This window comes from Strigops habroptila, chromosome 2, assembly GCF_004027225.2.
Source record: "Strigops habroptila isolate Jane chromosome 2, bStrHab1.2.pri, whole genome shotgun sequence".
Taxonomy (NCBI): Eukaryota; Metazoa; Chordata; class Aves; order Psittaciformes; family Psittacidae; genus Strigops; species Strigops habroptila.
Window position 1 is genome coordinate 21188820 of NC_044278.2, and position 24053 is coordinate 21212872.

At 46.5% G+C, this 24053-nt stretch overlaps 3 protein-coding genes and 1 long non-coding RNA gene across 10 annotated transcripts; 2 read left to right on the top strand and 2 right to left on the bottom strand.

Moving 5' to 3' along the window:
- Positions 1-5006: 5006 nt before the first annotated feature.
- GTPBP8 (GTP binding protein 8 (putative)) lies at positions 5007-13858 on the top strand. 6 transcript variants are annotated; one of them, XR_003990086.1, is made up of 8 exons: positions 5018-5330; positions 5411-5509; positions 5999-6129; positions 6437-6536; positions 6934-7052; positions 7437-7563; positions 12879-13096; positions 13806-13858. XR_003990086.1 is itself a non-coding variant. In XM_030476554.1 (7 exons), the coding sequence occupies exons 1-6, from the start codon at positions 5046-5048 to the stop codon at positions 7519-7521; spliced, it is 819 nt and encodes a 272-aa protein (XP_030332414.1). In that variant the 5' UTR covers positions 5007-5045; the 3' UTR covers positions 7522-7563; positions 8149-8945. The 6 variants fall into 6 exon arrangements, 4 of the variants coding, with proteins under 4 accessions (XP_030332414.1, XP_030332413.1, XP_030332415.1 ...); XR_003990085.1 differs by having other exon boundaries at positions 13825-13858; XM_030476554.1 differs by lacking the exons at positions 12879-13096; positions 13806-13858 and adding an exon at positions 8149-8945 and having other exon boundaries at positions 5007-5330.
- On the bottom strand, positions 10773-12822 carry LOC115603979. Its single transcript, XR_003990088.1, has 3 exons — positions 12565-12822; positions 11588-11716; positions 10773-10866 (listed from the first exon to the last, which is right to left on the bottom strand). It is a non-coding gene; the product is annotated as an uncharacterized LOC115603979 (long non-coding RNA).
- On the top strand, positions 12917-16526 carry TAF13 (TATA-box binding protein associated factor 13). Of its 2 annotated transcripts, none has more exons than XM_030476557.1 (4): positions 12917-14179; positions 14325-14403; positions 14922-15019; positions 15894-16526. In XM_030476557.1, exons 1-4 carry the CDS (start codon positions 14153-14155, stop codon positions 16062-16064), a joined length of 375 nt encoding a protein of 124 aa, XP_030332417.1. In that variant the 5' UTR covers positions 12917-14152; the 3' UTR covers positions 16065-16526. The 2 variants fall into 2 exon arrangements, with proteins under 2 accessions (XP_030332417.1, XP_030332416.1); XM_030476556.1 differs by having other exon boundaries at positions 13948-14179; positions 14325-14445; positions 15894-16523.
- Positions 16527-16794: 268 nt separating this feature from the next.
- Positions 16795-22846, bottom strand: NEPRO (nucleolus and neural progenitor protein). Its single transcript, XM_030476551.2, has 9 exons — positions 22730-22846; positions 22407-22561; positions 21239-21315; positions 21002-21133; positions 20583-20660; positions 19314-19675; positions 18540-18601; positions 17857-18107; positions 16795-17275 (listed from the first exon to the last, which is right to left on the bottom strand). Exons 1-9 carry the CDS (start codon positions 22818-22820, stop codon positions 16879-16881), a joined length of 1605 nt encoding a protein of 534 aa, XP_030332411.1. The 5' UTR covers positions 22821-22846; the 3' UTR covers positions 16795-16878.
- Positions 22847-24053: the final 1207 nt, after the last annotated feature.

Below are 24053 nucleotides of genomic sequence, written 5' to 3' on the forward strand. Positions count from 1 at the left end.
GCAACCCCAGGCAGCGATTTACACCAGTTTATCTGGCTGCACCAGAAAGGATGAGGGGCAGCAAGGCAGTGGTAGAAAAGCTGCCACACAGGAGGGAGTGCAGTGATACGGCATTTCCTTTCTGGTATAAAGCTAAACAACTCTTCTGTATGTTAGTGTGCTGAGACTGAAAAGCTTGTTTGTTTTGTGGTTTTTTTAATTACTGAAGTTTAGGTGAGGTTTTGGCCCTGGCTCCTTTGGTAGCTGGTTCAGATGTGAAATGAGGCTCACAAACCTTGAGATGTGGTCAGTCATGGGTAGACGCAATGAACGAACAACAAAGATCAGGATCATGTTCTGGCTCTGTGGAAGCTGTGGAGTTCCCTGTTCTCTACCCTCTCGTCCTCCCTGCACATGTAATGCTCTAACTCAGCCTTAGACAGGTATTCTTCTGTCCTGGGGGTCTGGGCAATCGCCCACCTTATCAGCCTTAAACCTGGTCTATGTGCACAAGGCACTATAACAAAGCTAATAAATCAGGCTGAGGTTCATTGATGCCCTCAGACCAGCTGAGATTTGTGGACAATTGTGTAGGCTTGCCCCCCTCAGAGAGCCCCAACACCCAGAGGAGTTTAGTACCTTGTCTTCTGTGTTATACCTTCTCTGTAACATATTAATGCTCCAGTTCTCAGCCCAGGTTGCTGGCTGACAGCTAGTATCAGCTGTGTAACTGATACTCAAAAAAATTAAATAAATGCTATAACAGCTAAAGGGAGGGGAAAAAAGTAAAAAAGAAAAAATACTTAGTCTGGGTTTGGAAGGGTTGTGAAGAGTGTAGAAAGGCCCAACAGCTCTGTAACCTGGGCACAGGAAAAACACAGACACAGGGGAGCGTGCCTAGCAAAGGTGCTCCTGCAGTACCCTCCCACTTCTGCCCTTACATAAGCTGACATCTCACAGGAATATCGTTGTGGAGATGTAGCAGACTGAATGACTGTAGCACGTGGAAAAGGTCTCTGGAAGTATTACTAGTTTGAAATAGAATCTCTATACAGTAACAATGATGAGACGTGGATTTCTGCTGAGCATGGAGGAGTGAGGTGGGTCTGGAATACCTGTGGTTCCTTTGAAATTTTGGGTGCACAGTAATAGTCAGTTCTAGTCAGGTCTATTCAGAATAGAAGTCAAGAAATGGTGAAGAGGCACAGCTATGTTCAGGGGCTTAGTAATGACAGTATGTCACTGAGGGAAAGATTAAACCCAAGGCTCCCTTGTGATAGGTCCAATAAGATGTGTTTAAAGAAATAAGTATTAGAGAGCTGTGATGTGTGGACTGCTGCTCTCTGGATTACACAGAGAGATAAATGAGTGTGAGCCTTAGATCTCAGGATTGTTATAATTTCTATGCTTCATGGAGCAATAACTGCTCAAGCTCAAATATTCTCTCTCCCTTTTTTGTAGCTGTTGGTGAAACACTTCAAAATTCTTATAGTGAAAATGAGTTGCTCAAATTTCACTTCAGTCCTGTGTGTTCATCCTGGGAAGGGAAGGTTGCTGTCATTACTATGCAAGAAAATTCCTTCTGATTTATTTTCTCCTGTAAGACATGATACTTAAATACTGGGATACAAAGTATTTGAAATGTAAATACTGGGATACAATGTATTTGAAATGGAGTGACCTCATTTTTATCCAATATGAATTAATTTCCTGTTGCATATATGTTAGATTTGGTTTTATACAAGAAGATCAATATTTGCATGAGTGATAACAGCATCTATAGTTGCACTATAGAGATGATGGAAGACAGAGCTGACAAGGGTTGGGTAGGATCTGTCCTGCATGCCATGTTTCTGCAGTTACACCAGCTGCGTTGCAGATGTTTGCTTCTTTTTCCTGAATGCTTTGGTACTGCAGAGTCCCTGCTGCATGTCACATTGCTGACTGAGGCATATGCAAGTTTCTTTCATCTCTGCCCAGATGCCGAGTTAGAAATAGGTCCAGATAGCTCTATAGGTGGAAGGTGCCTTGGCTTGTACTGGTTTCTCATCATCTAGGAAACAAGAGACCAATACCATAAGCGTGAGGACAAGGCTCTTTCAGGAACGCAATTTTGGGCTCTAGCATTGTAAGAACAGAAACACACACACACACACAACCCCCTTATTTGGTAGAGAAACAAAAGAACATAAGGTTTTATGTCTGTAATCTCACATAAGCATGACCAGAGCTGGCCATGGTCCGGACAGCACCAGACAGAGAGGTGCCAAGAGCCGCAGCAAAGCATGGAGCTTGAGTGGCTTGAATGCAGTAGTTAGTTCTGCCTCTGTCAAGACGGCATCTTCTAGACAATCATAGAATCGTACAATAGTTAGGGTTGGAAAGGACCTTAAGACCATCTAGTTCCAACCCCCCTGCCATGGGCAGGGACACCTAAGATAGTGGGAAAACAGTACTGCCAAACAGTACTGGGCACAAAACTGGGGAAAACCCAATGTGTCCCCATGCCCTTAATGGAGGAGCCTTGTCTTTTGCTATATGGGCACTAATTAGATCCTTCTCACCACTTCCCATAGTCCCGCTGCAGGCCTTGCATGTGCATCCCAGCAAATTTCAGCTCTGATTCTCTCCAGCTGAGCACCTCAGTGAAGTACCTATGGTCGCATACAACTCCCCAGAAAAATCAACTTTACCATCTAAAGCCTTCACCTACCAGCCAGTCTTTGGAAACTGGAAGGTGGCTTTCAGTCTTCCTGTCACAACCTATGTGACAATTAGCAAGACATAATGCTACCACTGGACTATAATACATAGATCTGGGTGATCATACCATTGACATCTTTGTGTGTCATGAAGATCTGAATAATCCTGCGTTCCATTCAGCCCTATTGGTGGGAGGGAAGACTACTACATCCACCACCTTTCCTAGATTTTGACAAAGGACTTTACAGTTCTGACAGCACTTTTGTTTATCCTTCCCCTTCCAAACATACTTCTCACTGGAAACTTCAGCTGCACAGTTCCTACTGCAATCCTGCCAGTGCCACTGATGTGCATGAACAGAAGGCTAACCAAGGTTTTGAATGCCAAATGCACAAAGGGAAGCTCACCTGAGGGATGACAGACTATCGAGTTGCTCTGGTTCCCAGCTGGGTGGGACACAAAGCAGGTTGTATTAGTCACGTTGCTGCTATATGCTGTGAACTTGCTGACAACAGTCACTGTCCCGTTGTCATGGCCTTCTTCCCTGGGGGTGAAGCTGCTCTCCAGGACCCAGGAGATCTGAGCAGCCGGCTTCCCTGCCACTGCCTCGCACACGGTGTTCCCATGGTCATCGCAGTACAGGGTCAGCCTGGGGGGGACTGCAAAGCATCAGGAAGGGCTGCCTGGGCACAAGCAGGCTCATGTTCATCTCTGCTGACTGTTGCCGCTACAGCTGCACTTTCCAAAATTCACTTTATTAAACAGTTCCAGGCAGCAACCTGCACCTTGGTCAGTGCAGCTTCTGCTTCAGTGCCATGTGGTTTGGTGGTTAAGTGCAAAAAACCCCATTTCTCATGTTTAGAGGCCCGTCAAGATGCAAAGATCACATTCAGACCACTGCAGCATGAGACACACCATAGTTTCAGCCACAGAATTTGTGAGTGACATAGCTCAGCACTAAATGGCAGAGGCAGCAAGAAATAATAGTCCAAGCCATGAAAATCGGAAGCTTCCAGGGTCCTAATTACTTGGGTTTTAATTGTGAGCAACATACCCAGGCACCTTGAAGAGCAAAAATACCCAAAGCAAAAACACTTGCTCTGTTTCACATGTCACGGTTTGGCATAGAAATTGGTAATCTGTTTAAACCTCTGGCCACTGTGGTTTTTCTGTTGCTAGACTGACCACAGATTTCAATAAATCAGGTTGTTGCATTACTACAAAAAAAAAAAAAAAAAAAAAGGGAAATAAAGAAAAAATATTATAGCGGCGTTCCTGAAGTAATTCCTGAAAGGTTTATTCTTCTGCTTAAAACCATGTACCTATGGCTATTTGCACCACTGGTGATGACAGGAGAGAGACCTGCTCTGTGGGTTTCAACTGGTTTGGAACCAAATAAAGGTCATTTGTAGATTTATTTGGGAACGCTCCTCTAAGCATGCATATAGGAGCCTGTGACTGTAGTCTGTCCTGAGCTATGTGCATTTGAGTTATACGCTGCTGTGAAGCAAAACAGATTTTAAGAGGCCTTAATTTACAGGGCTAAAGTGTAAATTTACAGGGCTAAAGAATACAGTTTATTTCCCCTAGGTTTACACCGTTAGCCTAACTCTCACCAGTAACTGCTTTCACTGATCACAAATTTGAGAAGGAGCCTATGCATTTCAGAGGGAGCTTGTTTTATTCCAAAAGATTTGAAGCTATCTCTGAGGAACACGCAGGTTGTTGGCTGGCTTTTTCTTAGGGAATAGAACTCCCTCCCTAGAGCTTCACAACCGGGCTTAATACCAGGGAAGTAGGATATAGCCTGTGCTATCTTCTAATGGTCCTTCCTGGTCTTATATCTATTCACTATAATAATTAAACCTGCCAGATTTTCAGGGCATTAAACAGAGGTCTCTGACGGCAGAAGAAGAATCGGTCTCTGTCCCAAAGGAGAGGCAGCGTTCCCCAGGGCCCTCAGGCTGGCCTGGGTGCAAGGTCGAACATCAGAACAGCTCTTGGGAAAACGGCTCGTTGCAGTGGAGAGATGGAGCGTGCTGAATGACATTGCCGCTTTGCCCCGTTTCGTGGCCAAACAGGGGCTCAGCGTACAGAGCCCGCAGCAGCCCCGCGATGTTCCTGGGTCTGTAAAGAACAGAAGACGAGCAAGAATAAAAAGCCGAGCCTAGGAGAGACGTGCAGCTCTCTTGCAGCCCTATGAAGGCGAGCGCCCTGCGGATACGGCACCGGCCGCACGCACCACCGGACACCCACCGCACCGGCCGGACGGGGGCAGCCGGGGGCCCCGCTCCGCCCTCCTGCCATCCGCCATCCGCCTTCCGGGGCGCGGCCGCGCCTGCGCGGCGCCGGCACCACTCGCGATGGTGCTGCTGCGGGCGGGTGGCCGGTCCGCGCCGCCGCTGGCAGCCCTGGCGCAGGTGCTGCGGCTGGAGCAGAGCCGCCGCACCGGCCTCCTGTTCCCGCTGCAGAAGCTGGAGCGGTACCTGGCTCCCGGCACCGACACGTCGCGGTTCCGCCTCTTCCAGCCCGGCCTGCCCGCCCTGCAGCGCGCCGAGGAGCTCTTCAAGTCCGGCCGCGACCACCCCATCGACTACCTGAGCTCCGCCGTCCGCATGGCGCACGCCCCGGCGCTGGCCCTGCCCGAGGTCGGGTACCACCGCACCGCGGCCGGGTAGGCTGGGCGAGGGGAGGTGTGGAAGTGCGCTCAGTGCCTCTCCTTCTGCAGGTGTGCTTCATCGGCCGAAGCAACGTAGGGAAGTCATCTTTAATCCGGGCCTTGTTCTCACTGTCCCCAGAAGTGGAGGTCAGAGTGTCAAAAACTCCGGTGAGTGACCTCTTTAACTTCCCGCCCCCTTGGTCAGCAGCTGGTGCCAGCCTAGAGGATGGGATTGAGAAGGGCAGGAGGAACCAAGCTCTTGGGTAACTTGAAGCAGCAGGAGATCATGCCAGCCGTCGTGGTTGCCAGCATGTGGCTGATGTGGGCCTTGCTGTAGCAAAGGAGAAGGTGGAAGGAGCCTAGCTTAGCCCTTCAGCCAGGGCTGGCACATGTGCCAGACAAAAGAGTCATGCAAGCTGAGCGGAGGACCCGTGAAGGCATTTTTAGTCTCTTTTAAGAATAGAGCAGCAAAGGATTTCCGCAAGGTCAGGAGACCAGGCAGTTTAGGGCAACTGTGGTATTTTTGCAGCATTCTCCGGTGGGCGGTGGTGTGGTGTAGGGTATGGTACAGAGATGTTTTGTGGGACATCTCCTAGTCCACTGCTTAAAGCAACTTTTTAAAACCCCCCCTTCACCTTACCTACATCCTCTCCCCAGGGCCACACCAAGAAGATGAATTTCTTCAAAGTAGGGAAGTACTTTACTCTGGTGGATATGCCAGGATACGGCTACCGTGCCCCGCAAGACTTTGTGGAGATGGTGGAGGCTTACCTGCAGGAACGGCGCAAGTAAGGGGCCTACAGAGCAATGAAAGCCAGATACCCAATATGGTGTCATGTAATTAGGTGGGAAAATGCAGGGGGAGCAGCTACTGCCAGTGGTAGTGTTGTTTAGTTCTGACATTGTTTCCCTGGGAATCACTGTGGTGTCACTCATTCATGCTTAGATCAAAATGACAGAGAAGATTATGGTGCTGCTCCATGCTGGCCCTTGGCTCCTGTGAATGGCTTTTCTTGGCTGTGTTACTTGTTCTTGCTTATGAATTTGGAAGTAGCAGAACAGGCATGAAACAACGGTAGCTTGTGTTTCTGGCAGCTTGAAGAGGACTTTTATGTTAATTGATGGTGTGGTAGGACTTCAGAAGACAGATCATGTTGCAGTAGAGATGCTGGAAGAGTTTGGGATTCCTTATGTGGTAAGTAATGCTTCATTCTGATCTTGGTTATAAGCTATAGATCATCTATAAAGGTGTGTACCCTCTACCTGAGCTTATCCAAGTTGTCCTACCAAAGTACTAACAACCCCTTTATTGTTAATAAATAAATATGTTGAAAGGGGTAAGCGGAATTTAAGGGATTTTTTGCTTGACACTTTTTTTTTTTCAGTGCCCAGCTTGAGGAGCTTGAAACGATCTGCTCCTTATGCAAGCTAGAGAACTGTTTTGGTGAACTGTATCGTACGATTTTCCACCTAGATATGACTCAGAGCTTTCGGCCTACCTTGCAGGATGGTCCAGGACTCTTACAGGTTTCAGGGTAGCAGCAAAATAATCTTCTTTTCCTCTTTTAATTCTCCTTTCTGGATCTATGCAGATAGTGTTAACAAAAATTGACCGAGCTTCCAGAGGACTGTTGTTAAAGAATGTACTGGAGATCCAGGAGTATGTGAAGGAGAAAACTCAGGGGTGCTTTCCTCAGCTATTCCTGGTCAGGTAAAGCTCTTCTCCATTGCAGCTGTTTCCTGTCAGGTGATGATTTCAGTAGGGCAAACTACTGAAAAGGGTCTGTCTGCTCTAGAGGCGGCAGTTCTGTGTGCACCGAGATGGAGGGTGGGCGGCTGATAGTGGAACACCCCTCCTGCATGTGCATGGAGTTCAGTTTTCAAGGCTCTTCTTCCTTTGGTCTTTCTCCGAGCAGCAGCAGACCCTGTGCTGCATGCTAGTGGGCTTTGCCATTCTATTTGGAGTTGTGTTAATAGTAGCAAGCGGTAGTTGTTTACCAGGGTTGTACTGCACTGCAGGAAATTAATACAGCCAGTGGCTGAGTTTGCTTATATTGCTCCAAGCTGTGTCAACACCTCTTCATTGTTTCCACAGTTCCCTGGAGTTTTCAGGGGTTCACCTGCTAAGGTGTTTTGTAGCCCATGTTACTGGAAACCTGCCCACGGTAGACACCAGCTGAAAAGACTGGTTCTTCGCCTGCTCAGCTTCTCCAGGACAAAAGGTACCAAAACCAAAGGTCTGGATTGTTGTTGTAAATAACTCAAGGTACTAGACTTTATTTTTTGATAAATATTTATAAGGCTAAGGTTTTTCTTTAATAAATTCATCAGTTCAGGAAGTTTGCGCTATGAGTTAATGCAGGTTATTACAAAACTGTGTTATAAAACCTCTGTGACCGTGCCAAGGAGAAAAAGGGAAAGAGAACCTCCAAAGAGAAGCTAAGGTTTAATTCAGCATTTCCTCTCCCTCCACCGAATTGTTCAAAAAGCTACCCCTGCATGCCTAAGCTCTGCTATGTTTAGGATGTGAGAGATGATAGTCTAGTAATCCTATTAATAAAAAGGCATTTAGTCTAGAAAAGAAAAACTGTAGCCCTAACATTAAGCAAACTATACTTACCAAGTTGAATTGAATGACACAGAGGTTTGCTTCTTGCAGTTTATGTAGCAGGGGCTAAAACACAGCTTCTGTGCAACCTGCCTGCTTTAAGGTCATCTTGAGTAGAAATGGACACATTCTTTGTGAAGGTGTGTTTAGTTCTCATGTATCTTATTTTTGTAACTCTTCTGCATCGTGCTCTCAATAGGTGCATCATGATAGCATGCCTCGCTTGCGTTGTTCCTCTTCCTGGTGGATGAAGGAAAGGCCAGCTCTTTAATGGGGTCTACTTTATGATCACTGTTGGCTTGAAACAGAGTGGAATAAAAGACTGACATCAAGGAGAACTATCTCCTCCTGCACTTTATCATCAGTCACTGCTGTGACTGTCACTTTATCATCAGTCACTGCATCTACCTTCTGTTTTAAATCCCGCATGATGTTCTGCAGCTGCCCTCACATGAATTGCCAGAGATGGGAAACACTGTCTGTTACCTCCATGTGTTCTACCCTGGCAGCTGAAGCACAGTACTGATGTCCCATGCTCTTTGAGACACTGTAGCAGTTCACAGAACCGTGTGCCTCAGCAGCTGTGTCTGCCTAAGAGCACCCAAAGCTGTACAGTTAGAAGGCACAGGATCGGACAAAAGGACTGCCACCACTGGCAGCAGTTGTACAGGAATGCTTAGACCAGAACTAGGAAGTGTCTATGTCCAACTCAGGGATTCAGTCTTGTCATGTCTTAACATTGCCAAATGTGGGTGTGCAGATGTCAAAGTTACTTACGTGAAGTCTTTAAAGCTCAAAAGGCAGTTCTTTTGTAAATGATGCTGAGGGGAAGGTGGTACTTCTAGTGTTGCCTTTCATTATGGAATTTCGTGTAAGTGTCAGACCAGACATGAAGTGACATCTGTTTTCAAAATACATTTACGAAGGTGTGTGTGTGTGGGGTTGAGGAATGCAGTAAAAAGATTTGGATCTATAGCTTCCACATCTTAGCAGAGATCAAACTTGTGATTCTCTTAATATTTTACCTCTAATACAAAAATGCTCCAGAGCCAATGGGATGCTTTATCCTAGGGGGAAATGCAGTAGTATCGAAACATATGGAACACATGCAAGCCAATATTTTGGGAATAATCTTTTCTTAGTATCTTAAAATGACCATAAATCTTGCCAACGTCTCAGCCTTCATTGAAGACCCTCTGAAGATAAGCCTGTATATGTAAAACAAGCATAGTTCTGGTTTTAGTCCCTCTTCTAAACAAAACCCCTTATAGTGCTAGGAAGTCTTTTATTTGTCACTTAAATACATTAGATGTGTCTGATAATTCATTTATATAAAAAATGCTTTGAAATGGCAGCAGACTGTGAACTGGACCCCATGATCCGTGTGTGTGTGTGTACACTTGCCTTGGGGTGTCCCCTTAGCGGAAGCTGTGCGGAGCTAGGTTGTATGTTTTACTACCGCTGTACTAGAAACAGTAGGTACAGCCTTATCCTGAAGAACCAGCTTTACCTCTAGACACATCTCAGTTTTCTGCTGTGTTGGTCAAAAGATCTTCATTTGCAAGTGCTTCAAATGCTGGAATCACTCTTGCATTTCGCTCAGCCATCTGCAGGAGAGAACACCACAGTTGCTGGTTACACTCAAGAATCGGTGCCCCTTTCTTCTTCCCCACTCGCTGATCAGTGGTGGGCCTGGCAGCATACTGAAATAGTGGAGATCATTTCAGTTTTAAACGCTTTTGATGTCTTAAATTGTTTGCAGTGTATACGCCACACTGCAGGCACCCAGCATTGCCTTGGAAAGCTTTGCCTCTTCTGCAGCTGTTATTTACAGAAATGATGTTGAGTACTAGCTTCTATGGAAAAGGATTTCACCTTGTGCATCTTTTCTGCTCTTTCACCAGTCCTTTCTCCTTTTTCTTCCCCTGGTGTCTGGTCTAATCTGTTACTATAACCCTGACACTACAAAGCTGGTATTTTTGCAACAGTCACTATAGCATAGAATGCATTTTAGTAGGGACCTTGACCTGGTACTATGTCAATAATTCTATTTATTAATGAAGTAACCTAAACAGGGTTAGCCGTAGACATTTCAGATTTAGTGCCTCTGAGGCAATTATATGGAGAGGCAGCGTGCACTAAAGCAGAAAGAGCTGTTTTCTGTCACTTTGAAGGTTGTTTAGTGTTGCCTTCTTTCAGTCTTTATCTTGTCACAAGTCTTGCTCCTTGCGTTCAGCATTGTTTTCATACTGAGCCAGAACTAGGGTATAGTACTAGGTCTCTGGTGCAGCATGAAACAAATCTTGGATGCCAAACAGAATATGCTAAGTGTTGAATGCAGACAATTCATTGTGCATTAAGTGGGGTGGCTGCCTATGAGAAGCAAGAAGATACTGCTACATCAGCTATCAAAGTTTATGGCAAGAGAGGAACCAGAATTTTAGCAGCAACTAGTGGTTCAAGCCTGTATCACTGGCTAATCCTACTCGTACTTGAGATTACTTTAGTACATGCTTATCTCAGCTATAACACGGTACTGTATTTTACAGAGAAATTGCAGCTTTTTGTGTGCAAGTAAAGACAAATCCAGGGAGGCATGCAGCTTCTTACACCATTCTCCTGCTTAAGTGTTGTGGAAACAAAGTAGGACCAGAACCCATTTACAGAAGAGGCAAAGGAGGGAGGAGTAAGTTGTGGGGTTTTCCTATGCTACAAACTGGGCATGCTATGAGGAAAGGAACAGAACTAAGAAAAGGCAAACTGACCTTACATTACATCCCAAAATAAAAATGACTGGTTAAAAAATTGCAAGGTGTGACTTACCTCTAGATGAGAAGCCACCCTCTCTGCAATATGCTATAACCAGTCTTGTAACTTCCTTTTCTTCTCATCCGATGCATTTACAGCCAGTTGGTATCTAAAAGCACCACCAATGAAAAGTAAAGTAGGCATCCCTTCCTCACCTGTACAAATCATATTAATACTGGCTGTGGTAACTGCAACTTGATCTGCTCCTAAGAAATACCCACAGCACTAAGCCTGTAAGCACAGCTTTATTTTAACACTGATTTAACACTGTCCAAGCACTTCTTAAATACTGGATCTGTAACTACTTCAGATATAATTAGTCTGCTTTTAAGCATCTCATATATAAGCATAGGAAACTGGTTTGTTCAATAAGGTAATTATTGAGAGCCATCAAGTGTTTAGTTAAATATGCAGCAGATTTTTTTCAGGTAAGGTAGCTCCCATTTTTGTATTCTAATAACCTGCAGTGGCATTTTTGCACTTGTGACACATTTACAAAGTTTATAGAATACAATAAATCCACCACTTGCACGGATGTAGCTACTTAAACCAGTATTTTCTTTGAAAAACATTGAGAATGATAGAGAACATAGCATGCCGAGCAGTAGGGAGGCTTGGGGGGCAGGGAATAAATCTTAGTGCTCTTCTTGCTAATGCTGTTCCCCAAGAAGTTCTCCTCCACCGGTTCTTGTGTGATGAATATATTACTGTTGGACTGTTGCTCTCACTCCTGATGCAAGCACAGAAGGTGGTGTGTAGAGATGGCACCAGCCCCGACCTCCGTCAGGGAAGGCTGTTGAGATTCAGACACCAAAAGGCACTGTACTCACTTCTTTTGATTTCATTCCTTGCGAACCTTCACTGCTTCGTCAAGACTCTCTGACTCTACTCTCCAGTATGTTTTTGTTTCTCCAGTGTCTGCACCTCAGCTGCACCTTTTCCTTCTTCCTCTTTAGCTTCTTAGAGAAAAAACGTTGCCCAGTGTGAGCAAGGCATTTATTACACTAGGAGAGTGAGCCTCCTACTGGAGACATAATGGATTTTTCTTTATAAGGAAAAATTAAGAGAAAGTTTTTACTTAAACTGAAACCTCACAAAGACACAAGAAACTTGTGTTTCTCAAGCATCAGCAAAACTAGTTTAACTGCTCACAACAATCTGTGAAGGATGTAAGCTATTGTACAGTTCAGAAGTATTATTTAACAGGGCAAAACAAACACACTCGAATCAAAATCCATGTAGATTCAGTAGGACTTAAGAACCACAGCTGCCTTTGTGCCTGAACATGATAAAAGATATTGCACTGATATTTAGAGATTCTTTTTTGTCCAAAAAAACCAGGTGTGGGAAATGTGTTACTCAGCCCCAATTACAGAAGACATTTCAGAAATTCTAGAAACTGATGATGGAAAAAATATAACATGGAACAATACCTGCCAAGCATGATTACATGTTCCATGCTCACTTTATCAAGCAAGGAGGAGAAACTTATGCCAGATCATGCTAAAAACAACAGAGAGAAGAATAAAGCCCAGTCTTCTGTCTTGGCTAAGCCATATTGGTGCTACATGCAAGCAGTGAAACTGCTTGCAGTTTTTTCCCTTTCTGTATTTGCTTAGCCCATATTTAAAACCGTGGCATTTATAAGAACCATCAGAAAAGGAATAAAAACCCTACAAGTTTACTTTTACCTCTTTTTGTTTTTTAATGGTCTAAGAGCTATAAAGTCATCAGTATTTAGAATTCATGCAGATTACAAGGACATTTACTTCTATGAAGCCTGACAGGGCAGGCATCAGTATCTTACCTTGTATTGTTAAGTTTCATCTTCAGTTTCTCCTGAACAGACCTGGGCATCTGCAAAAATGTATTCTCTCCCAAGTCACAGAGGATCTGAAAGGGAAATTCCAGGAGCTCACTTGAGACCCTCTTTCCATAAGACCCTGTCACAAAGCGGTGTACCATCTTTCAACTTCTTAGTACCAGCAAAAAACCCCAAACCAACAGGCTCGCTGACTTCTGTGTGACACTCTAGCTGCTATTTCTTCAAAAATGGAAGATACGAATTGAAATTTACTTTGAGCTTTGATACAGCACATCCACTGTTTTTCATATTTGCAGAACAGAGATTTTTGCTCGGTCTATAAGTGCACAGGAACTGTCAGCATCAAGTCACAAATCAACTCCCAACGAAAGGCAGAGGAAGTTGATCTCACTTTAGCTGTTCCATAATTATCTGTTACAAGGATAAACGTACCTTCTTCACAAGCTTTGGGCCTAGAGGAGATGCAGTAAGTGTGACTGTGTGGTGAGACCGTGTTACAGACCACCCAGCCAAGGTAAGAAAGTGGATGGACATTTCACCCTTTCAAGTAACTCCAGGAAGTCTCTTTATCAGATGCCTCCCGAGGCCTCTTTCAAACCACATTAGCCTGTTCTGATAGCCTAATAAGAAGTGCCATATACAGATTTGGAGAAGGTTACCAAATCAATGTCAGAGTAATTCCTTTGTGCCACAGTTAAAATCTGGAAAAATTACAACTTTTGTAAAATTAAAGAAATTACAAGAAGAAGAGGATGCTCATAGTATCCCTGCTTCTGCAGGAACAGGATTTTACAGGCTTAAGCGCACTCATCTTTGTATCATGGGCAAAGCTATTTGCTTTACAGTTAGTTATGCAGTCAGTAGCAAGTGATTGATTCAAGGTAAACAATCCATACTCCAGCTTCTCCGTGCAGTCCCCAGACTACCCCTTTCTGGGCCAAGGCAAGTGCCTGTACAGCCCAGCTCCAAGCTGTGTGTGTTGGGTCAGCGTCCCCACCAGAGTCCCTGTGCTGACACAGGCTGGGATCAGAGGCAGCAGCACCCCAGCCAGGGAGAGAGAGCTCACTGGTCCTACCCCCGTGTTTCTTTTCATGCATCAAACCGTTTCTCAGGCAAGGAGAGCAAGTGTTTGCCTAGGAAGTGGCTACATAGGTAGTTCTGTAGCCAGAGAACTAAAACAAGAAACAAGGTCTACACCTACACAAGGGAATTAAATTTTACAGGGCTTTTTTTCTCTTGAAGAAAACGCGCTACGTTAAAGTCCTTCTGGCATCAACGCAGCCGAAAACGACACCGGCTCTGGAAGCAACAACTGCCGTCAGGGTGGTGCTTGCAGCGGCCGCACACGCGGGTACCGCCCGCCCGCCGCTACGGGAGCTGCGGCCCGTGCTCGCCGGCAGAGCGGGCGTTTCCCCCGCGGAGCCCGCGCGCCCCGGCACACCCGGCCCCGCTCCCGCGGGGAGCGGCGGGGCCCAACCACCCCGACCGCCGGGTCCGCCTCCCCGGGGGCGGGGCTAGGGAAGCGGAAGCCGTTCCGCCCGCCCGGCAGCGCCCGGCGCGGTGTGGCACCATGGCTGACGAAGAGGAGGACGCGCCGGTGAGTGGTGGGAGGGGTTGCGCTTCCCCCTGCTGCCGGACGGGACCCTTCGGGTCACGTCCCAAATGTGGGGAGGGGAAATGGAAGGGGTCCCCCCGCCGCCCCGGGCGCTGACGGCGGTCTCTCCTCCGCTCTCCCCCTCTAGTTTGAAGAAGACGCGGAAGAAGCTGGAGGGGGCTTGGACGGCGGGCAAGGCAAGAGGAAAAGGCTGTTCTCCAAAGAACGTGAGTCGAGCCCGGCCAGAAAGCCCGGCGCCGCGCTGCCGGGTCTGTTGCTGCAGAGCTCACTGCAGCGTTGTTTTAAGGACGATGTCCTTCCCCCAACACAGCTGAAACTCTGAGGAGGCAGCTGTGGAGTTACAAGCCTCAGTTTTCCTTAGAAAAACTGCAACTTCCATTCTGCACCTGGCTGAAAGTGCAGGAAGCTGTTGTGTAGGCCCCTTGGCTAATTCATTCTCTGAACCCAAGTGTGCCAATGGTCAGTCACACTGTCAGTCGGTGTTCAGTACTTGGTAGGCTAAATGCATATTTAAAGGGTGTCGCTTGACATGCTTTTCTGTATATACAGCACTAGGACTTTGTTGCCTTCTGTCTAGCTGCTTATTTCCTGTATGTTTGCTCAAGAATCATCTGGCCCAACAGACAAGAGTGCCGTCCTGATGCATGAATTTGTGGGCTCTTAACTAGATGCATGCAGCAGAAATGGATGAAAGAAGCCTCATGCTGAGTGTTTCTTTCTGCAGTAAGATGCATGATGTATGGATTCGGGGATGACCAGAACCCTTACACAGAGTCAGTGGACATTCTTGAGGACCTGGTAATAGAGTTTATCACGGAAATGGTAAGTCAGCTCTAGACAGCACTGTCAAAACATCTTCAACAAAGGTTAACACCTCTGACTCAAATACTGCATTATCCCAGGCCCAAAACTCTGATGCTAGTAGGGAAAAGCTAAATTTGAACTTTGCTCTTCCAAGATTAAGGCAAAAGTCATGCATCTTGCTCCATGTGGATTTAAAATGGTGTCTGAAGTCCTTAAGCTCAGTATTGGGAGGGAGGGGGGAAACACACAACTGACTGGGGTTTGCTGTGTCACCACTGTATATGCAGCTGACAAAAGAGAAGACTCAGCTTTGAAAGTCTGTTGACTTTTAATGTTCTTCCAGTGTCTTTACATGGGAATGTAGCTCTGCACTACAAAAGAAATGCAGGTGGGGCTTGAAGCCATCACTCTCCCAGATAACTGGATACTGTTTGAAAGTTTGTTTAAAAAACAAAACCACACCAGTTATTCTGACTGTTTGCAGATCCCTTTTCTTTGCAAGGTTGGCCTTGCTTTCCCCACATCAAAATGCCCTAAACTGTCCTGCGATAGTTACCGTGCGTTGCTTTCAAGTTCTTCCTGATGCTGTTCACCTTCAAGGACTCTGCAGGCTGGGTGTCCTACATGTAATCTGACTTTAGTTTTGATGCTGTTACTATTACATCTATATAGTGGTATGTGCTGGGTATAAGTGACAGGCAGCCAGGGACAGCAGAGCGACAGTAAATCCATGGTTTACTGGGAAGTTCTCTTTGACTACAGTGATGGTGCCCAGATCCTGCAATTGCTTACTTTTGATTATAAAGTGGCAAGAAATAAAGTGGAATTGAGAGCTTAAAAAAGAATTAAGAGGCAAAGGAACTCTGTTGACTTTCCTTTCTTCCTCTAACAGACACACAAGGCCATGTCAATTGGGCGGCAGGGTCGTGTACAGGTTGAGGACATTGTCTTTCTGATACGCAAGGACCCCCGGAAGTTTGCCAGAGTTAAAGACCTCCTAACTATGAATGAAGAACTGAAACGAGCCAGAAAGGCCTTTGATGAAGCAAACTATGGATCTTGATTCTGTGCACAAGCTGTACTGGGGCATTACCTGGGCACCTGCTGCCCAAAAGGAAGGAACATCATGCATGGTGTTTGGAGGGACTATTCAGGATGGAGGTCACGTCATGTCTGCCCTCACTCCCAGCCTTTTCCAAGAAGTATTCAAGCAGCTGGATGTTATCTGATTGTATGTGGTATACTTGGGTATTTTTGTATTGGTTTATGAATTGAGAAAAGAGCTCTAATGATTCTTGTAATGGTGGGAAGTCTGAAATAGAACTGTGTTGAATTGGATATCTAAAGGGCTAATTATGTGTGATTCTCTACAGCTGTTTCAGTTATCACTGGGTATTCCTGTGACAGGAAACCTAGAAAATGGATCTTGGTGAACTAGACAAAGTCTTCAAAAGCCCAAACTACTATAGGAATTCTGCTCTTTGCTCTGTATATGCTCTCTGAATAAACCATTTTAAGTTTGTGCCCACTTCTCCTAACTAAACTTAACTGATCAGTTCACACAAGGTGTGTAATACAGGGGCTTTTATCACTTCCTTGGCTAGGAAGGTGGATACTGAGTAAGGATAACAAACTCACTATTCTGGATCAAGGCTAGGTGAAAGGATGAAGACTATTCAGCTGTTTGGAACACCCTTCCATAAAAAAAAAAAAAAGCAGCTGTTTTACAAAACCATAATAAACCAGTTGCCCCTTTCTTAGCAGAATTCAGAGTGTGAGTCACCAAGACACCATTAGGGTTATGATGGTTTTACTTAAAAAATATTTATATATGTAAATGGAATGACTTGACCCTTTTCCTCCTTGCACATCCAGCATCAGACACCTATTGTTGCAAAAATAGAATCAATATCCATCTTCTCAGTAGCTTCTTTCCACATAGGGCCAGGGCTTCCTTCTAGCAGCAGCCGCTTAGGGGTCTCTGTTGCGCTTAGTTTGATACAGCCTCTGTCAGCACTGGAACGTCCTGCCCAACTCAGAGGCCCATCCTGGAAAGCTGGGAGAATGGGTGATACACTGTTCTCGTGGACTCCAAAAATCCCAGGAGGTTTTTGCCAAACAGCCTTCAGAGTTCTCTTCAAACATGTGGATGACTTGAACCTCCTTCGACAGAACCGTGCCCAGAGGTACTGCTTTGGCCAGCGTGCCTTCTGTGACCCGTACAGGAGGTATTTACAGACCGATGTTTTGACACAGCACAGTTTCTTCTTCAAGCTTAAGGGAAGGAAGGTGCACAAATCATAGAATCATAGAATCGTAAGGGTTGGAAAGGACCTTAAGATCATCTAGTTCCAACCCCCCTGCCATGGGCAGGGACACCTTGCCCTAAACCATGTGGCTCAAGGTCATAACTTTATCACCTGCTAAAGTATTACTTCATTTGGGGTTTGGAGAAATTTGGTTTATTAGCCGCCTTTACCATTTTCCCAAGAAGATACAATAGCACCTTGTTGTACTTTTGTACAATAGTAGCCAGGGCATTCTGAAGAAAGATGACACCCCTTGCATCATATCACTGTTACCATTAAACATGCACGTTTCATGTTAACAATTTAAGCTGCATTTTCATCCTCCCTCTTATGTATTGGTGCATCTGTTAGCCTTTAAATCCTTTCACAAATGACTGAAGCTAAACACAATGTTCATGTCAGAGCATGCAGTAACCTGAACTAGTGATCCCGTCTGAATTTACAAAGAATGGGTTAGACCACTGCATTTCCCTACACTGTAGCAAAATACATAATACTAAAATGTAAAGTGTCAGACCCAGAAGCCCCACACCCATGCAAAATTACCTGCATCCTTGAGCCTCCACATGGTGCAGCCAGTTGCTTTTCAATAACTTGCTACGCAGAAAATAAGCTTCTGGCTTAAATTTGTTGCCTTTGCACCACAGAATAACTTTTCTGAGCGCCTCTGACAGCTCCCCAAACGACGTAGCTGTTTGGACCATCTGTACAAGAGATCCAGCATGCTCCAGTTTTGCTATACGAGAGGAAAGTGATGCTGACTTTGCTTTAAAAGGTGTTGATGCAATGCTTATACCCTGAAATAAAGAGTAACAGAAATAGTTAAGTAAGTCTTTTAAAAACATGACATGCCCGACCCTCTCTGCTGGAGAGGAGCAAAGCACCAAGGTTTTTGTGAGAACATTCCTTACTTCCTAAGGAGAAAGTGGAAGAGCAGACTTGTTTTGTGGAATACAGCAAGAGGCAGATAATTAGAATTTCTATTGCTGTCTACTACTGGCTTGCTCTCAGGCCATTTCACTTGACATACCAACAAATGCTGAAGTTCCTAAGCAAAAATTAGTAGTGACTATCTGTGCAAAGCCTTCATGCTAACTTGGCTTGTTAGACAAGCAAAAATAAGGCAGGGAAAGGGACATTTTCAATCAGGGTTATCATTTTGAGAGTTAGGATCTTTAAAGTTAAAAAAAACCCCGAAACCAAAAAGAGTAAAATGGTACCATACAAACCTCTTGTGCTGGAGGTCTGGATGGTCTAAGCAAGCTCTTCACATCAATCCCCAGGCGCTTCCCTACAATGAGAGAGGAGAGTTCCCATTACAAAGTAAAGACCATTTTAAGTCTTTGCACAGACACTGTAATACTCTCAGCCCTGCTGAGCTCTCAGATCTACTGCTGCCTCAGCAGGCTCATACCTGTACTCAGCATTTCAAGGGGACTACACTCAAGGGATGAAGAGGATGCAGAGATATACAGATGGCTGCAAAGGAGAACTTAATGGGCAAAAGCTCCATGCAAACACCTGGATGCCTGGAGTCACTGCCCACAGCCCGGACTGCAGGGAAGACATGGGCACAGCCCAGAAGCAGTAAGCACAGGACACCTGCATCCTGTATTTACAGCTTTATCTACTCTTGTATGAACTGCAGACAATGTTCTTAGCTTCCCTCACTATCCTTGGGCCCTATCTATGCAGAAGCAGGAAAAAACAAATATTTACAAAACCAGTATACTGCATTCATTACCTGCTTCTCTGCAGGCTTTGCTATGAAATGATATATCATGTTTAATGAAACAAAAACCCAAAATGTCACAACCGACATTATCCACAGCTTTATAAGGCAAGAGTGCATGCCACATTCTCCTCTTCTTCCAAGAACAGCAGAAGGGAGTTTGTACTAGAACTTCACTCTGTGGGTACTAGCAGTGCTTGGCTCTGTTGGTCAGAAGTTGGGATCAGTCTCAGACATCAGAAATCAGTAGCACTGTGGCACAAGGCCTTACCTCTTCTGGCTCCAGTCACCAGAACCGGCTCTCCGATGTCCGTGCGGCATGGGATGCTATAGTTTTTCACAGCACTCCTGCAGGTCACAGAATTTCTCTTTTTCCCAACCTCTGACACTGCCTCTGGCATCGTTGGGAAAAACTTCTTCATCCAGCTGGTAGTTTTTTTTGTTGTAAGCATTCTAGCCTTTTGCTGCTTCATCTCGGAAGAAACATTAACTCCAAGGAAGTTACAGATATCAGACGGGAAGGTAAACCCCCTGATGTAAGGCATCTGTTGGGTCTCAGATACCAGATGAAGTGATGTTGATAACATGGCATACAAGGACATGAGGCTCTGCAATACACACCTGTACTGAATCCTGAAGAGAGAAGACAGAAAGTGATGCAGTCTCCTATAGCAAAACCTTGTGCTCACTGAACAACTAACTTCAGCTCAAGCAGAGAGCTGACGGAAGAGATCCCAAGCTGCCTCTTCCCTATTCCCCCTCAATATAAGCTTATCTTGTATGCTTCCATCACCACTTTCCTTAAGGTTAGCCTGACCATTAATGAACTGTTCAAGATCAGAAGGTAGGAGTGACTTGACTCATAACTTCCTGATCAGGAGCCACTCTGCTTCCCTAGAGCTTTGCTGAGTGCCACACCTGGAACTCATCAGGTAGTCAGGTCACAGCCAAATCATTTGACATGAAGTCTTCCCCAAAAGCAACCTGTACCACCTCGGGACAATGGTACAAGCACTGATGCCATACAATTGCTTACTTGATGTTTACTGGGGAGACAGATTTCTTGTGCCAAAGAAGGTTTTACCGAGTTCTTTACATAATGCTGTTACTCCTTCACTACAGACAGCAGTTACTTCCGCGAACTGAAAGACCCCAGAACACTGATTTTCCTGGAAAACTCAGCAATATTATAGAACAACTTTATCCCAGCCTTTCCATTTCAGGTCAAGGCAGGACTTATGCCTGCTGCAGAGTTCCAGATGTTAGCCTTTGTGTCAGGCTGACATTAACACTAAGATTTCATTAGTACTACATAACATTTGCTATGAACCAAGAACAAAGCCTTCTGTAGCAGCATTTAAGAAGTCTCTCTCCACTTATACAATTCTTCAGGTGCTAGAATCAAGTCCAAAAGAATGGAGGGACTCCCCCTCCTCCCAACTGAATAAAGCTCTCTCAGCAGCAAGGACTAATTACAAGCCCTCTCCCTGACAGGCACATCAAACAGACAGACAACAAACAGACTTGTGAACACACAAACCATAGCCGGCTCAACAACCCTGAAGCCACAGTGTTCAAAAGTATGAATTCTTCTGAGCAGAGATGTTTAACGGACAAGCTGAAGATTATACCAGTTAAGGATAAAAAATAAACAGCATGTAATGAGACTTGCTGAACACACCGACTAGAGGCAATTCACAAGGCAATATCCTGGATAATTTGGGAGATGATATTCAAATTTCGGGTTGCTCAAGGCCAGAACAGCAGCCAGCCAACAGCCCAAGGTTCCTACATAATAACTTGAAAATAAGGTGTATGGCTATCAAAGAAACTTCAAGTTGCACGTATGAATTGCAGTTGAGTCCATCAGCAGAACAGGGCCTCGAGCAGACCTAGTTTTGGTCTCATGAGGTGCTGCTGGTGAATTATAAGAACATTTTCACCACGAAAAAAGGATACAGGAAAGCTTTACAGCAACAGTCCAGCAGACGTAGTATGAGCTTGCAACCTCCCAATACCTTCAGAGCCACTGTTTCCAGTATAGGCTGGCTGGGAACTAAGCACTCTGCATTGCCTTGGGATGCATTCTTCCTGTATTGACACACAGATGAGGAGATGGTTATGATCTAGCACCCCATCCCTTTAGCTCTGCAGACTGTTACTGGATAGTATAACATAGGGGATGACAACACTTACTTGGGGATCAGTTCTGCCAGAGTTTCAATGCAGCCCACCAAGTTCATTTTCCATAGGCGCTTCAAGCATTGCTCTACCTAGAAAAAAGAAAACCCCTTTGACTGGCATTTTGAGAGACGGGAGCGCATTGGTCTAAGAACTGTAACTATATTAAGTGACATTTTCCCTTTATCAGTTTAACAGAATAAATTGGAGGTGTGCATGATGGAATATTCTGGTATGTTCCTGTATCTGCACTATAATGAACAAGTTCCCTTTATCACACCACTGTGAACACGGAATGAAGTGAAGGGTTGGAGTAGGCCATTGTTAACTGGTGCTGCATGGTTTCTCCTGCTGCATACCTTTGGTATTGCATACGCTTGGTTTTGACTTTCAAGAATGAAAATGCATAAACAAACAGAGAAGGTAAGATTCTTCATCAGGAACTGTAGCGATAGGACATGCGGTAATGGGTTTAAACAGGGGAAGCTGAGGTTAGATATAAGGAAGAATTTCTTTACCATGAGGGTGGTGAGGCACTGGAACAGGTTACCCAAAGAAATAGTAAATGATCCATCCCTGGCAGTGTTCAAGGCCAGGTTGGACGGAGCCTTGGGTGACATGGTCTAGTGTGAGGTGTCCCTGCCCATGGCAGGGGGGTTGGAACTAGATGATCTTAAGTTCTTTTCCAACCCAACCTATTCTATGATTCTTGTTCTATTTAAAACTGTTATTTGAAGATACTGATAGTCCCTTTACTAGAAAGCTGGTAAAGAGTTCTTAGAACATGCCTAATAGAGCAGCCTAGGATTATTCTTCCCTCCTCCCATTATTACAATTAATTGAAAATGAAATCTCTGTATTACTCTATAGTACCTAATATTACACACAGCCTACATTCAAAGGTATGCAATTGTATCTACTTCAGGCCACAGCCTAAGTATAAAAAACCAAGTATTGGTTCCAAAGGGCTGGAAAGCCAAAATCGCACTGGTTGCACAGAGCCAGGAATCCCACTGAACTAAACCGTGAGGGAGCTTAAAGACACCAAAAAGGCGCCTGCTCCACAACAGTTTTCGCACGATGCACCACGCATCAAGCACCACCCCAGGGGCCCGGTGACTGGGGCCCGGAGCGCAGCGACCAGCCGCCAGGTACCCGCTGCCCAGCCAGGGCCGCTCCTCACCTGCTGCAGGGCCAGGTACGGCCGGTGCCGGAGCAGCCTGCTGTGGTAGACGTAGAGCACGGCCCGCAGGACGCGTCCCTCGACGGCCAGGCCCGTCCCCGACAGCCGCTTGCGGGCGATGCCGCAGCGCCGCCGCAGCGCCGGCAGCCCCCTCACTGCGGGCGGGACACACGCACCGCCTCAGCGCCCGCCGCCGCAAGACCCGCCGGCCCCCCGCGCGCCCCCCGAAAGCCGCGAACGCCGCCGTCCCGCACGGCGCCTTGAGAGCAGCTTAAAACGTCCCCCCCGCCCTGCCCTGCCCGGCCCCGGCCCGCGGCGGGGACCTGCAGGGTGTTGGGCCGCCAGGGCCACCGTGGCACTGCTCGCGGGCCACGGTATGTCCAGCCGGTTCCACGCCGCCTCGGGCGCCGCCATCTTCCCCCGACGGAGACGGCGCTGCGCAGGGCAGGAGAGAGGCCGAACGCGGGCGGGACTATGTTGGCGGGCCGGGAAGGGAGAGGGCGGGCCGGCCCAAGTCACCCTGCGGGGGTGCTGCTCTCCGCGGCAGGGCTTCCAGCCCGGAGGCGGGCGGCGCGGCAGCAGCATGGGCTGGGGCTTGGCGCTGGGGTCCGCAGTGCCTGGTGTGCCTTCACCCGTTCCCGAACAGCACAGCGGGGCTGCTGGCTGCCGGGCACCCCGGAGCCGCGGAGGGGCAGCTCCCGGGCCTCCTGCCTGCCAGGGCCGAGCCGGGGAGCCCAGCGCAGCCCGGCCATGCACCATGGCCAGGCTGATGCCGGAATGTCCTGGGTTCAGCGCTTGAACCACGACACGGGGGCAGGCTCGAGGCATGGGTCAGCGCATTAAACAGTGCCTGGCCGTGGTGGGGCATGTTTGCTGTGAGCGCTCACCACATGGCCTAGTGACACCGGGACACACTGGCCTCGTGTTTCCAAGGCCCGGGGCTTGTGTCTGACATACTGTATTTGCAGAATGTCATAAGTGAGAAGGGAAAAAAAACCGAAATATTCACAGTTTTTAAACCTCACAGTTCTTGACAGTGTTCAAGGCCAGGCTGGACAGGGCCTTGAGCAACCTGGTCTAGTGGAAGCTGTCCCTGCCCATGGCAGGGGGTTGGAACTGGATGATCTTAAGGTCCTTTCCAACCCAAACCATTCTGGGATTCTGTAATTCAGTGCCTGCCTTTGGAACTTGGCTGTTCAGAGCCAGGGCAGCAGCACCTGAGATCCCTGCAATGCGCCGCAGGCACTGTGGCTGAAATAGGGTTCTTCAGGGGATGACCCTATCACAAGCCATACAACTGTCCCCTCCCATCTCATACACACACACCCTCAAGTGCAAAAAACCCTGTGTAACTTAATTCACACCAGTAGCAATTCCTGTCAGCATTTTGAACTGCCCCTACTCTTGGTGCTCACCCAGCCTGCCCAGTCCCTGCAGGCACTGATTGCTCCCAGCCTCAGCTGTTGGCATTTCTTGTGGCAGAGCCAAAGAGTCAAGGCCAGGCAGGAGTGGGCCCTGAGGTGGGTGCAGGAGCCCTGTGGAGTTGATTGCTGTAATGTATTAGTGCTCCCAGAATAGTTTCCCATGAAATGGATTGACTTTTCATGGTCTTCTGTGAGTTATTCTCTCCTGAGTATAAGAAATTAT